Genomic DNA, 13,532 nt, shown 5'->3' with positions numbered 1-13,532 from the left:
TCCTAATTCTGTCACTAAAATTTCAAAATCCATCCATGATATTTCAACAAGGTTGTAACTTGCGAAGATCCAGTTCTTAGTTCTACTTTTGCAGAAATAGTCACAAACTCATCTTTCCATGTAGAATGATCTTCAAAAAATTTTACTTCAACTTCAACTAATGATCCCTGACTGGAAGAAGAAAATCCTCTATCGGTTAAGTATATAGATAAGACAACAAAAATTATTTCTTCCATATCTGTATTCACATCTTTCTGAAAACGGGCCGTCCAGAACGCCTAGTAGGCATATCTAAATCTTACCAGTCGACACCGCGACTCCGAGTCGGAGTCTGCAGCTTTCCGCGTGCCATATTGAGCGTCTGATTCATTAAGGTTAGATCAAACTGAACCGTTTGACCATAGTATACTTAGTATACTTTTAAGCTTTAAAGAATAGAAAAGGGGCATCTACCTGTTTCCGACCATGGGCGCTAACCAGTTCGTAAAAGTCTTTTTCGGGAAGCCCGTCCATGTTATTTGCATTCTGCCCAGTATTATTGCTTGAATATTTCAGATATTCTTCCTCGACTTGGAATAGAATGAGAAAATGACAGTTTGCCCTACACTTTTCTTGATCTCATTGAGGGTGGCTGAAATATCAATCGTGTCATCTGGGGGTATCATTTGACAAAGCACTGGCAAATCACCAAATCTTGATGATTTTCTTAATACATGATAGGCCGGCCTTGTTTTTTATGAAAAAAAAAAAAGCTCTACTATTTTGCTGAGTAAAATATATTTCTTGTGAGAATTCTTTCCGTAGTCAAGATGGCGCGTGCGAAAAGTAAACCTGGGAAGTGAGACAACCGTGGTGATAAAATGAGCATTCATCCGCCCAGGAGCGGAAAATGCCCTAGTATCTCCGATTCTTTGATCCAGGCTCGAGAAGGGATTGGATTTCATATCCACCGTCTATTCCGTGATATCGAAGTATTTCGCAACTTCAATAAGACCAGACCCTCCAACATCGATCCAATGATCGACAACCCCTTCTTCCCTAGCCCGTGCAACGCCCTCAGTATCCCAAGCTTCCTCCAATTCTCGCTCCAGATAGATTGTCCGGAACCCACATTTCTTAGCAGCCTGCAAGTCTTCAAGATGAGCCGCGACGAGACAACATTGCGAATTCTCGAAACCGAACCTGCGAGCAGCGCCATTATAGGCCTCGGGAGATGGCTTATAGGCACCAAAATGCTCGGCACTTGTAATATGCTTGAAAGGCAAGGAATTGTGTCTCTGTAGATCTTCAAGTAGTTTCACATTGCCGTTTGATAATGTCGACGTCAGAAATTTAGTATTCAGCAAGGCAAGGCCAGGTACACTGTCAGAGTATGAGTCAAGTCGATGCCAAGCCAGTGTTAAATTTTGCAGATCGTCGTCATTGAATAAATCGCGGAGAAGGTGTTTGGTGAGAATGTTTTCTAAAGATATGCGGTTGTGTTCGTCCACTGAGACAAAAGGCTGAGATGTATCATAATTGTCCCCAAAGTTCATATATGCAAGATGCCACTCTTCAGCTACTCCGCGCCAGCTCGAAGTAGACATGTGAGAGACACGTGTCCGCATATCTTCACTCAGAGATTGTGTTCGATCTTGCAGGACCTTTTGGGCTGCGGCATTGAGTTGCTTCGCGATGCAAAATCTCCATTCCACAATTGTGCCCAAGACATCGAAGAAAATAATTGCTGGTGAGGTGTTGGGTGACATTCTTCGAGGTTTCTTTTCAAGTTATCAAAGTGTGATGGTTTGTAATTGGATGGAGCGAAGATTGTTTAAATGTGGAAATCATCGTACTTTGGCTCTCTTATCAGCCTCGGAATTTTATCGATCAGGGTCGCATGTGATTTGGAGGTAGAGTCTCAATGACGCCCTCGAGCGTCGCGGTGTCAGAATATTACTAGAAACGGGGCCGAAACGAGTGAGATCAATGAGACCAAAAGCAATCCTCGGCACTCCCATTGGTGAGTCTGTCTAGGTGTGTTGGGGTATGGGGCGCCATAGTTAGTTGGGGTCACTTTCAAGGTACTAGACCTGGCTGGGAGGGGGGCATCTGATGAAGTTTAGTTTCTAACGCCTTGCACTGCCTCTGAGTGTGGGCGTAGCCCTGGCGTTTGCTAGCTCGGCCTGAAAAAAATGAAGAAGTGAGATTATACATTTCTAGAAAAATAATAATACAACCATCCCAACCGACAGGGTATCATGCATGCATCCAAGCAACACAAAACGGCACTCTTTTCAGCCCATGCGAATTATTCACATCTCCTCCTCGACATCACTAGTCTCCCATCCATCCTCACTCTCACTAGCACTCCAAACAGACTTTTTATTTTCGTCCTCGTCAGCAGCAATACTAGCCGCAAGCGCCGCAGCAACGGCCGCAGCCTCAGCAGCGCGCTCCTTGGAATGTTTCTTATTCTTCTTAGCCTTCTTCGTCTCATCCTCAAACTGGCGTTTCTTCTTTTGAAGCTCAGCTTCGGCGGCCGAACCACGCTCGATGACATCGATCATTTTCTCCAACGCAGGCGCGTACGCCTGGGCGTAGATTAGATCGCCCACCTTGACACGCATGAAATCCATCGCCGCGGCGACGGGGGCATTTTGGCCTGGGATCCGGGAGCCCTTGGGCGAGAGACCTGGACGACCGCGTTCGGGGAAAGCGATGTCGTCCAGGAGTTCGTAGGCGGATTTCCGGGAGGATGGCTGTTCGGCCTCGGCCTCGTCGTCGAGGGGGATATCGGGGGCTGCGCCGCCGGTAGTAGCCTCAGCGAGTTGAGGTTCGGCACCTTGGCGGGAGGGTGAGAACTGGATTGATCCCTTTTCTTTGGGGGTTTCGTTGATCTGGGCGATCTTTTGGTAGCGCTGGCTGAAGTGGGTGAGGAGGATTGAGCGGGCGTTCATTCGCCTGCCGACTTCTAGGGCTTCGGCTGCGGTGGAGTGGCGCTTTGCGAGGGCTGATCCGGCCATGTCGTTTGAGAAGGTTGCTTCGTGGATGAGGACTGTGGATCCGGCACCGATGGAGGCGAATTTATCTGAAGGTCGGCAGTCGCCGGAATAGGATACTTTGAATCCATCCGGGAAGACAAAGGACGCAGCTAGAGCACCGCGGCAATGTTTGACTCTGGTTGTGAGTAGGTCGCTGAGACCGGTGGCGGATTTGAAAAGCTGTGTGAGAGGATCAGAGTCACGGTGGAAATCGAGGGAGATCTTGGTGGCGTGGCGTGCTCCAAAGGGAGGGCCGCCATCTTGCTTAGTGCGGTAGCTGAATCTAGTAACAATGGTTTGTCCGGATGCTTCAGGGTGTGCGGAGATGGGCAACACCTTGCCAAAACCGAAGTTCTCGACTGTTGAATACTCTTCCAACCAGGTGATCATCATTTCATCTGAGACGACGCACAAGCGCCTCTCCTGGAGAATCTTCGCCATGTCCTTCTCCGGGTGAGCCTCAGGCATGGCGTCCTTGCCGTAGACCTCTTGGTACCAAGCACGAATGACAGAGACCGTACCCAGGTGGTGGTCGGCGTGCAGATGGCTGATCCAGATCATACGAAGATTTTGGAAAACCTCGCGCAACTTCTCAGGCCCGAAAACCCGCTTCAATTGACCCAGAGTGCTCTCACCACAGTCAAGGAGGTAGTAACCGTACCCGGGGTGGTGGACCAAGGTGGCCGAGACATTACGATACTTGGACGGCGCAGAAGAGCCTGTGCCCAGAGCAAAGATCTCGGCGTCAGCACCAGGCAGAGTTTCGCGGAAGGCAGCATACTGCTTCTTGAACTCGGGTTTCACGACACGTTTCTTGATGACATCCAGACGCTGCGCAACCGCACGAGGAACACGTACGGCCATGGCCGTGTTGACAGGCTTCATGATCTCCGAAGTATTCAGTTTGAAGGTAGGCTCCATATCGATAATCAGCCCAGGCTTAACCGGCTCGAAGGGAAGATTATTCAGGTCGATGGATCCCGGCAGGGCGCTGCCTGCAATTCCGCGCTGGGGAAGTGTTTCATTGTCATGGTCGGGAATTGTGTAGTTATCGCCGTTGAGGCAGCTCAAGCGGATAGTAGATGAGGCGGTGCTTTCCAGCGCCAGATAGTTCGGGCAGTAGTCTGTGCCAGAGACAAGATGCTTACTCTGGGACATGCGGGCAACGAAGTCTCGGAACCTAGGGTCCTCGCCAACGCCGGGACCAAGGATCCAGAAGAAGACCTTCAGCTCAGCCATGACGGTGGGGGATTTCCATTCCCGACGGTTGACCACATCGTCGAGGTAATCCGCAGATGGAACCTCCATAATAGCAACTCCCTGGCCCAATCTCGGGGCACCGAGGACCATGTCTGGAGTGATGGTCTTGCCATCGTCCGACATAACGCTCTCACCACCTGCAAGCTTGGCAAATGCAGGGCCTTTAGGCACCTTGCAGGCCATAGCCTTCTGCACGTCAAATTTGCCTCGGACGTCGTGGTTGCGCACAATATAGCACAGAGCCTCTTGGGAGGGGGTGGTAGGCGGCAGAGTTTCCACAGTCGCACCAGGCCAGGGCTTCCGAACGAGGACGTTGATATTGGGAAGTGGTTTGTTGTCACCGGGGATGGGTCCCTTGTACTGCTCCAAGTCCTTGGTTTCAGGGTTCCGAACGAACAATGCTGCGGGCATCTTCACTTGTGCGAGAGGAGTCTCCACCAAAGCATCCATCTTCCAGGTCGAATTGAACATGTCATGGACAACCGATTGTCTAAGTAGGTTATCCTGGGTTTGTTTTTCCTCCAAGTCGACAGTCTCTTGGAACTCGTCCAAGCTACGCTTCCGTGGGCTCTGAGAAAGGGAAGGAGAAGAATACTTTGAGTTCTCTGGCTTGATGGGAAGAATCCAGACCTTGATATTCTCATCCCCCCAGGTCGGCTCTTGGAACGGGTCCTCTGCACCGACAGGGAGTCGCTTCTCAATATCCTTGGCACTGTACTCGTTCATATACACGGGTAACCCCTTCCGGAAGACGAAGCGCCGGGCCGTGGCCATAGTATGCATCAGGTTGGTCGCTCCGTGAATATTCAGATGAGTCCTGTCAATGGCTGCATCGAACAGGCCCGTGGGATCGCTTGGTTCAGCGGCCCCGGATTTCTTCCTGGCGCCTCCGTGGCTTTGCGTTCGGCTGCGCGCTCCATCTTTTCACGCGTAGCAGTCTCTATGGAACCGTAGGTTGACGCACTTGCATCTGCGACAGTCAAGATGACACCAATCAAACCGCCATTGTTCGCCCATTCCGTGCGGCCTGTCAGGAAAAGATGATTCAAGTGGGCACTAAGCTTTGTTCCCCGTTGAACGCATGCTCGCTGGGTTCCCTCTGACACCTGTCCGAAAATGTATCTCTTCTCGGGGAAGTGTAGATTGAGGAACGTGCCGGGGGTGTCGGCCGTTGGGGTCGTCAAAGCCTGCCAGTAGAACTTCATTGGGTGGATTGCGGTGGACGGCTGGGGAAGCTCTTCTAATTTGAGGAGGGAAGGTTCACAGAGGAGGTATTCCGCCTTTCCAACTCGACTAGTGGGGACGATAGGCGTGTTCGGATCGATGTGTCGTTTGTTCTGGTTGTTGTTTCTCTGGTCGAGGCCTCGAAACTTGTGTTGTCGCTGTTCGCAGAGGGTGGGAGGTTCTTTTCGTGGGAAAGACTTGAAACGAGAAGTTTGAGCAGCGACTTTGCGCTGTGTAGCTTTGGATACCGATCGACTTCGACTTTTGGGGTATGTCTTAGTTTGAAATGCGGCGACGCGGACGGAGGTCGCGATGGCCGGTCGAGGAAATGCACGCGAGAGTGCGCCAGAAGCCGCGGTAAAGAAAGTACCGCTGGTCTGTAGAGAAGCCAATTTGGCTGTGGGTGGAGATTCAGTGGGAGCGAAAGGGGAGAGACGACATGAGAGGGAGGTGGAGGGGTGAAGAAGTGTAGGTTGACTCAACGTTGGACGACTTTTTTTTTTGGCGGGCGGAGGCGGAGGCGGAGGTCGAGCGATTAGCAGGTACCTTCAAGTTGTTATTATTGAGTATTATCGAGTATCAGGGTACTACTAGTAGCCTTGGAGCACTTCAATTGTGTTTATTCTGATTACAGGGATTTGAGAAGTGAAAATATAATCATAATGAATCAATTTTGAGTATCGCTGATCCTTCGACGCCCAGTAATCGCTACTAAATTTCCACCCAGAGACCCAACCAGGAGATACATAAAATTAACGAGCGCCGTAAAACTCCCGAGGGACATCTGACAAAAGAGACCGACCACTCGCAGGATGTAGCTAAAGTAAAATAGAATGATGACAGACATTGTATAGTCAAACATATGATGCCAGGACAAAAAGACAGATATACAAAGAAAAAATGCTAGAGAGGGGAATCACTGAAGATGAGAAGTGACAGAGGACACTCGTTGGAAGGCGGCTTCCATATTTTGGCAGAGAGAGTTGAATCGACTCTTGGCCGAGGCACTGACTTCGGTAGAGTCCACCACCAGCTCAAATTGAGAAGCCTTCTCGGATTGAACACCGTCGAAGGCAGGGACGTCGGAAGAAATAGCGACAGAAGGGGAATCAAGGAAGAGAGCAAAGGCGGGGTCGGACTCGTCAATCTCGATATCGGGGTTGGCAACACCGATATCAGACTTCTCGGTCGACTGCTCGGGGCGGTCGAGAGCAGGGGCCTCGTTCTTGGGGGATCCCTCGGAGAGATCGATCGGGGAGGAGGACTTGCCAGACAAAACCTCAGCGTCAAGAGTAGGGCCTTGGGGAACTTCGAGAACAGCAAAGACAGAAGCGTTGCCAAAGTTCATGTCGATACCGGAGTTCCAGCCACCGTTATTCATCGCCATGGAGGCATCCATACCCTGTTGGGGAACCATCATGATGTTGGCCTGGGGGTTCTGTTGCATCTGAAACTCCTGAGGACGAGGAGCGGCGGCCTCCTTGGGGACAGGAGCCTGCTGAGGCTGCTGGGGACGGGAGGCTTGTGCCTGCTGAGCTTGAACCTGGGGGGCGACGGCCTCGGGCATGTCGCTCAGGAAAGAGGAGAAATGGGGCGAACCCAGGAGCATGCGGGCGAGGTCGTTCAGGCGGGCATTCTCCTCATAGAGGGCACGGTTTTGCATGCGGAGGTCATGGGCCTCGTTGGTGCGGGAGGCAATTTCGCTCTCAAGCTGACCGATGTACTCTGTACAAGGTTAGTAGATATTCAAGATAGACAAGGATCATACGCAGCGGCTTACCCTTGCGACGAGAGCGGAATGCACGAGCGGACACCTTGTTCCGCAATTGGCGACGCTCCTTGCTGCTCAGCTTCTTTCCCTCCTCACTGGCGAGCAGACGCTCATCCTCATCCATATCAGCCTCGTCCTTCTTGGCCTTGGCCATATGAGGCATGCCGGAAGACGGGGACGGGGACGCCTCGCCGTTGGCGATGGCATTTTGGCGCATCTGGTGAAGAAGTTGGGAGATGCGCTCCTCAACAACGGGATCGGGTTGACGGGAACCACGATGGGACGGGGCGCTGGGGCTCTCTTCCACGCGGCGCTGAGGCACTTGCTGGTGCACCATCTCGTGTTGCTTCTGTTGCTGAGCCGCCGCCTTGGCCATCGCAGCCTGCTGCTGATGCATACCAGGGTACATACGACCGACCTGAGTGGAAGGACCAGCCTGAGCCAGCTCATGGCCGCCGAGCGCGTTGGGATCGATGTATTGGTTCTTGTTCGCGTTGTTGGGGAAGTAGTAAGGGGTGTTGGTCATGCCGTCGGACTCGATCTCCATCTCAGATGGGTTACGGGCAGGGGCTGTGTTGAAATCGAATGGGGCGTCCTCGCGCTTCATCTGTTGTGGGAACATTTCGGCGTTCATGGGATAGCCGGGATTGGCGTTTCCGAAACCCATGTGGTTTACCTGTTGGTTGTAGGTCATGGCCAGGGCGCCAGGGGGTAAACCAGTTTGCTGGCGGTGTTCTTCATAGTGATGACTAGGGGCTTGGAAGGCCATGGGAGATTGACCGCTGGAGGCGAAACTGGCGCTGCGAGCGTCGCTTGTGCTGAAGTCGGTCCCAGCGACCGAGGGTTGGCTGGCAAGGGCGACCTTGGGGCGGGCGGGGTCGGCGGATGTGTAGGCGAGTTGATCGAAGTTGATGAAGGAGTCGAGATCTTGGTCATAGGCGGCGTTCATAGTCGGCTGCATGGGATGTTCTGCGAGAGTAGCCATGATGTGTGGTGATGGGTGATGGGTGATGGTAGTGTAGCAGTGATGGTGTCGAGATCGAGATCGAGACCCTTGTGCCCTGGACAGCGAAATGGGGATATAAGGCTGGTATAAATATGGGTATGGGTATAGAAAAAAACGAGAGAAAAGAAAAAGAGCGAAACAGTGGTCTAGATGGGGGTCCTAGATAATAATAAAGAACGGTTCAAGCAGTGGATCTTGAGAGGTGAGAAAGGAGGGAGAGCGGTTCAGTTCGAGAAAGGATTGCGTGGCCCGCCGGAGCGACTAACCTGCCTTTGTCACAGCCAATAGGAGTGGAGGATTTCCTCCCCGCTGATATAATCGGGCCGGCTGTGCCAAATTGGTATGTATCGTATTTATGTATTCCGTGTATCCGTACGGTGTTATATTCTTATTCTTAGTATTCTTATCATGATACTTCAAGTTTTCCTAGTACTATTGACAGCCCTGGAGGGTACCTTAAGGTAACTGTGATAGCAATATTTACCATATCGCCATAGCCTCCTCCATCTACTAGTATGCACTCTTTCTGCTCCCCCTGGCTACTGAGGAATGCTTCTCCCCGATCCTTAGTGGTCGCACCTCCAACGGCATTCCTCGTTGAGCAGGGGGGTATACGGATCCATAGATTACATCCTCCGTGCATAACTAGAAACCAGTTACTCCGTATACTACACTCCGTACTAGCACTAGCACTGTGGATGCTCCCGAAACAACTGGGCCTCCGAGATCTTGGCACCGGCCACCGGCATCTCGTACCAAGTAGAGTGCCTCCCTGTAGTTAGTACTTGCACTCTACTTTGAAAGGACCCTGATAATTAGGGTCTAGAGATACTTCTATGAGCATAATTAACATTGAATCCAGTACGAAGATACTATCAATTCGACCCCAAAAATACTACTAGTAAATACTACTATATGGGATAACTAGGTACTATTTACTGACCAGCATCTCGTGACCATTGTTACTAGTTAACCAGTAGCAGAAGTTTTCTGTGTGAAGATCAAACCGACACTGTTTCGCTATCGGCAGAAGTCCGGAACTTGGCCGCTGCTATTCTTCCCATCTGCAATAAGCTTTTTCTCGAAGGAAATGTCAATCGAGCTTGGTCTGGTCTCGTCTAGTTTGGTTTAATTTCGGGATAAGATGAGACGACTGACTAATCGGCGAACTACCCAATCTGGCTAGTCTCGGTCCCAGCTTCAATTTCAATCTTGGACTCATCCCGAATAAACTACGGAGTACGGAGTACACATGGAATAATTCACACCTACTAGCGCTATGCTATGCCGACCTCGCCTCCCTCAATGCCTCATCGGTTCCAATTCTGCTTTTCTGGCACTCGCCCTCACAGTGGCGATTCCAATGCGCAGTTCGTATTCCGGTATAAATTATACCCGGCCCTGGCCTCGGCCCAAAGAGTGGATCGACCGAGATCAGAACTTTGTTCCAGAGTTAAACTTGGCTAAACTTGGGTGATTTCCGGCTTCAATCCCCCTTTTTAGCAACGATCACCTAGGGCTGAGACTCGAAGACTCCCACAGCAAAGCAAAGCCATTCTGAGGCTGAGCTTAATCGTCACCCCTACTGCGTTTTACTGTCTGCGCCTCACTGATACACCCTGGGTATGGAGTTCGGTGTACAATGTACACTACAATGTAAACTACGGAGTTGATCTAACTCAATTAAAAATAGCCCCCCATCATCTCACCATGTGTGGCGTTGTGAGCCGCCAATAGTCAGGCGATCATCGAGTTGCTTGTTGCCCATCGGTGTACACACTGTACACCGTACTCTGTACATTAGACTCGGAATTCCTCCTTCCTGATCTTGCCAACTGCGGGTCATTCTCCCTGGCCATCGATTCCCGATGCCGAGTCTCGGCTTTGTAGGAATCAGATGGCCCTTGGTTTGGGTTTGGTTCCTGGGTCGGTATCCACAATAGGGTTTCCGGCACGTTTTTGCCTCCACTGCAGTCATTATCCCACTGTCTACCGTCTGTAGTTTGGACACTATTTACTGATAATATCTTATCCCGATTGTCCAGGGTCCCAGATTTCAATAGTGAAAAAATATCACCTATACCGAGATATTTGTTAATAATCGGAACACAGAACTGCGGCGAACCACGCCCTATGTACCCCGTACATGCCGTCAAGATGGAAATATCGACCAAACTACCCTGCTGACAACAGTCCGAGTCGAGATTTCTGCACCTTTGGTCGTCTGACGACGCATCCTGCCCGCCCCGCCAGGCCCTGATCTCCCAACCCTGACCATCAACCCCAAGACCCTTGACCGAATTCCCAGCAGGGGGGTCAGGTCTCGTTGAAGTTTTGGTTCTCTGACGAGTTCAGCTTCTAGACCGATTTGAAATTCGGTCCAGGCCTAATGGTGTGACGAGACCTCCCCAGGAAATCGATCTAGGACCCGAGATCTAGATCATCCATGAGCTTAATCGATCTCGACGAAAATATTTTAAATTGCGGACCGTCATTTCTACTTAGTCTCGAACGCCCATTGAGAAGTTCCAGAAGCAATGGAACTTCTTGACGATTCTGCACTCCACACTCCCAATAGCATGGCGTTTACGTGGCAGTCTCTGTAGGATCGACTCCCGGGCTTTTATCTTTTTTTGTGATGAGGTCCGATCGAAGGAATCATAGTAACTGGCTGTTGAGGCCTCGATGACTTGTCTAGAACAAATCGATGATTCTTTCAACCAAGATTCGGAAATATGTCGCGCAAATTTACGCGGCGGTTAGATTAGCTTGTAGGTTCGATTAGACAACTCGAAATTGACTCCTAGATTGGCATCCCGGAAGTTGCACATCTATTCGAGTTCTGAAATGGCAAACCCCAAGCTTCAATTGAGCCAGTCGGTGATCGGGTCAGTTCAAGTTTACATAGAACCGCCCGGGCGTCTGAGTCCAGGGTGACAGCCCTGGAGCATAAGGGCGGTTAGTACTAGTATGTCAGTACCTTGGGTACTAGTAGAGATACCCAGTGTGTACTATGTGAATTCTACTGTGCATTAGAGATATTACAAGGTCAAAATATTTCATTTCTGATTAATATACCCCAAACCTTTTTTTAGTCTGGGTAAATGCAGATTTGTGATGATCACAACTTGAGAGCCGCTTCATCGTATGGAAGTTGAAGCCATTCACAAAACCCCGTCCCTACGTCGAAAAGGTTGATCTAAAGAAAACTTGGAATGGTAAGGATCTCAACTCATTGCATTGCTTCCGTAACTTGGTTCTGGAAAAGCTGATCCAGGAGCGACTGAACGATATTAGTAGTTGTGTTCCAAATTTCCACAATGTAGCAACGACTTACCCAGTCTATAGCCTCGGAGCCATCAATCATTCCTTCCATTTGAATATAAGGCAGCCCAGCCCCCATCCACGGGTCCTTGCCGAGGGAAATCGAATTTCGAACGCTCGCTTGTCTCTCCGTTACCTTTCTAATCATCAAGTCTAGTGTCATAGAAGCGATATCTGACTGCGATGGCGAACCTCTTTTCGCTGCCCATATTTGCTGTGACATCTGAAGGGCATGGTATTTCTTCCCTGTAAAGCTTTCAATCCCCTCGATATTCGAGATCTCAGGTATCTCTGACTCCATCTGCACCGAGAGATCTAAGCAGACGACCATTGCAGCCAAAAGGAAATCATGCTCTGTCAAGGTGGTCACCATATAGGCTTCCTCGTGGAGACGCCCTCCGAAAAGGGTCGCTTTGTAGATATCGGCCTGACGGGCGAGGATTTCTAGCGCTGCTTCCAAACAGAATCGACGTGAGGGCTCGAACTGGAGGCTATGAGGTTCATGTCGAATGTATCGTCGGTGAAGGACAACGATGCCCTTGAGGTAGAGTAGTTCCAATGTGCACCGCTCCATAATGATATCCGAAGCGTCGATGAAGGAGTCCGATATATTTCTTCGCTTCAGAACATCAGGAATTCCCTCGTAGGCATTTTTCATCTCCTTATCAAGAGCAAGCGTGGTGATGTACTCTGGCGATGAAAGAGGCTGTGTGTGTCTGACAATTTTCTTAAAGACGCTCATAATTCTGCACTTGACAATGCCATATCTCAATGGAGTTGCCTCTTCAAGACTCCGGGGATTTGAAAGGTGGTCCATATCGGTCGAAAGGTCTGTATCGTGAAAGTTTCCTGGGGGTTTTGTATCGCAGTATTCAGCGGGCAACATGCTCGGAAGCCCCATCTGGAATGAAACCAGAGCATCGATTTGGAATATGTTGAGCCACACACGCCTTCGCATCTCTCCTTCAAAAACAGAGATACTTGGAAGTCCATCAGGGTCGCGATGATACCCCATCCGAAGTGCGAGTCTGATGATGGTTCCTAGCTCCAGCCATAGTTGTGTGGTAGAGCTAGACTCATTCATGAACTTGCTTTGTAGATAGAGAAACAAAGCCTCAATCGAGTATTCTTTTGCAGTTCCATATCCTCCAGATATCAAACACCGGGCGGTAGTTTGCTGTAAGAGGATCGCCGAAGGTCGACCCAGGGTTGAGTCATTGGCTGGGCTTGCTTTGTCATAGCAAGTCACTGCGACGCTCAGTATAGAAAGGAGCTGGGCAAGCCAGCAAAAAGATGCCCCCTGGGGGTGCTTCCAAAAATCCTCGTACTAGTACTAGTAGGTCAACATCTCGCAATTCTGAATACAAGATCCTTCAACTTGCCTCCTTGCGGAACTTGCCATAATGCACAATTCCTAAATTATTGCACATGAGTGGGCGTCAGTCAAAAGGAGCTCGGCCACTCACCCAAGACCATGTAACGAGAGTTGAAATATTTGGACAGTAGCATGTCACAGACAGGCTGCGTCGGAAGAGATGTTAACGCGTCGGAGATACTAAATCTAGCACCTGGACCCATGTTCAGATTAATATCAAAATCAGGACCGTCATCAAAATGGAGGGTCCCATCAAGTGCGTTAGATTCCGGAGAAGGCAAACTCTCTCGCACAAATTTGATCTCTTGCAAGATTGACATCCAGTGACTTGGATCAGTGTAGATTGCGTCACCATTCAGATCATACAAGACCCTCAAAGTTTCCTTCCTGGGTGGGTGATCCGTAATAGTTGGCTCCGTGGGCTCAGTTAGATGACCAGGTGGCTTTGCAGTTGAAATCGATAGATGATCTGAAGGCGTCAACTCATCGGGGCGTTTCCCTATCAAAGAAGACACCAGGTGTTCAATATTTCTGAGTCTATCGTTCAGA

General features: G+C 50.1%; 4 protein-coding genes across 4 annotated transcripts; all 4 read right to left on the bottom strand.

The window, feature by feature from the left end:
- Nucleotides 1-953: 953 nt before the first annotated feature.
- On the bottom strand, nt 954-1,748 carry N7533_010267 (uncharacterized protein; the record flags this gene model as incomplete). Its single annotated transcript, XM_057106917.1, has 1 exon — nt 954-1,748. The coding sequence occupies one exon, from the start codon at nt 1,746-1,748 to the stop codon at nt 954-956; it is 795 nt and encodes a 264-aa protein (XP_056956134.1).
- A 546-nt stretch (nt 1,749-2,294) lies between these two features.
- Nucleotides 2,295-5,057, bottom strand: N7533_010266 (ribonuclease Z; the record flags this gene model as incomplete). Its single annotated transcript, XM_057106916.1, has 1 exon — nt 2,295-5,057. The coding sequence occupies one exon, from the start codon at nt 5,055-5,057 to the stop codon at nt 2,295-2,297; it is 2,763 nt and encodes a 920-aa protein (XP_056956133.1).
- Nucleotides 5,058-5,089: 32 nt separating this feature from the next.
- On the bottom strand, nt 5,090-8,263 carry N7533_010265 (uncharacterized protein; the record flags this gene model as incomplete). Its single annotated transcript, XM_057106915.1, has 3 exons — nt 5,090-6,053; nt 6,428-7,232; nt 7,288-8,263. 3 exons carry the CDS (start codon nt 8,261-8,263, stop codon nt 5,090-5,092), a joined length of 2,745 nt encoding a protein of 914 aa, XP_056956132.1.
- Nucleotides 8,264-11,516: 3,253 nt separating this feature from the next.
- On the bottom strand, nt 11,517-13,303 carry N7533_010264 (fungal specific transcription factor domain-containing protein; the record flags this gene model as incomplete). Its single annotated transcript, XM_057106914.1, has 3 exons — nt 11,517-11,567; nt 11,622-12,856; nt 13,075-13,303. The coding sequence occupies 3 exons, from the start codon at nt 13,301-13,303 to the stop codon at nt 11,517-11,519; spliced, it is 1,515 nt and encodes a 504-aa protein (XP_056956131.1).
- Between the last annotated feature and the right edge of the window lie 229 nt (nt 13,304-13,532).

Source organism: Penicillium manginii (assembly GCF_028828005.1).
Source record: "Penicillium manginii strain IBT 31320 chromosome Unknown utg000007l:1.0-2284322.0:1.0-2285126.0, whole genome shotgun sequence".
In the NCBI taxonomy this organism is placed as follows: Eukaryota; Fungi; Ascomycota; class Eurotiomycetes; order Eurotiales; family Aspergillaceae; genus Penicillium; species Penicillium manginii.
The sequence above is the reverse complement of the archived record's forward strand: the minus strand, read 5'-3'. Positions and strand labels throughout refer to the sequence as shown.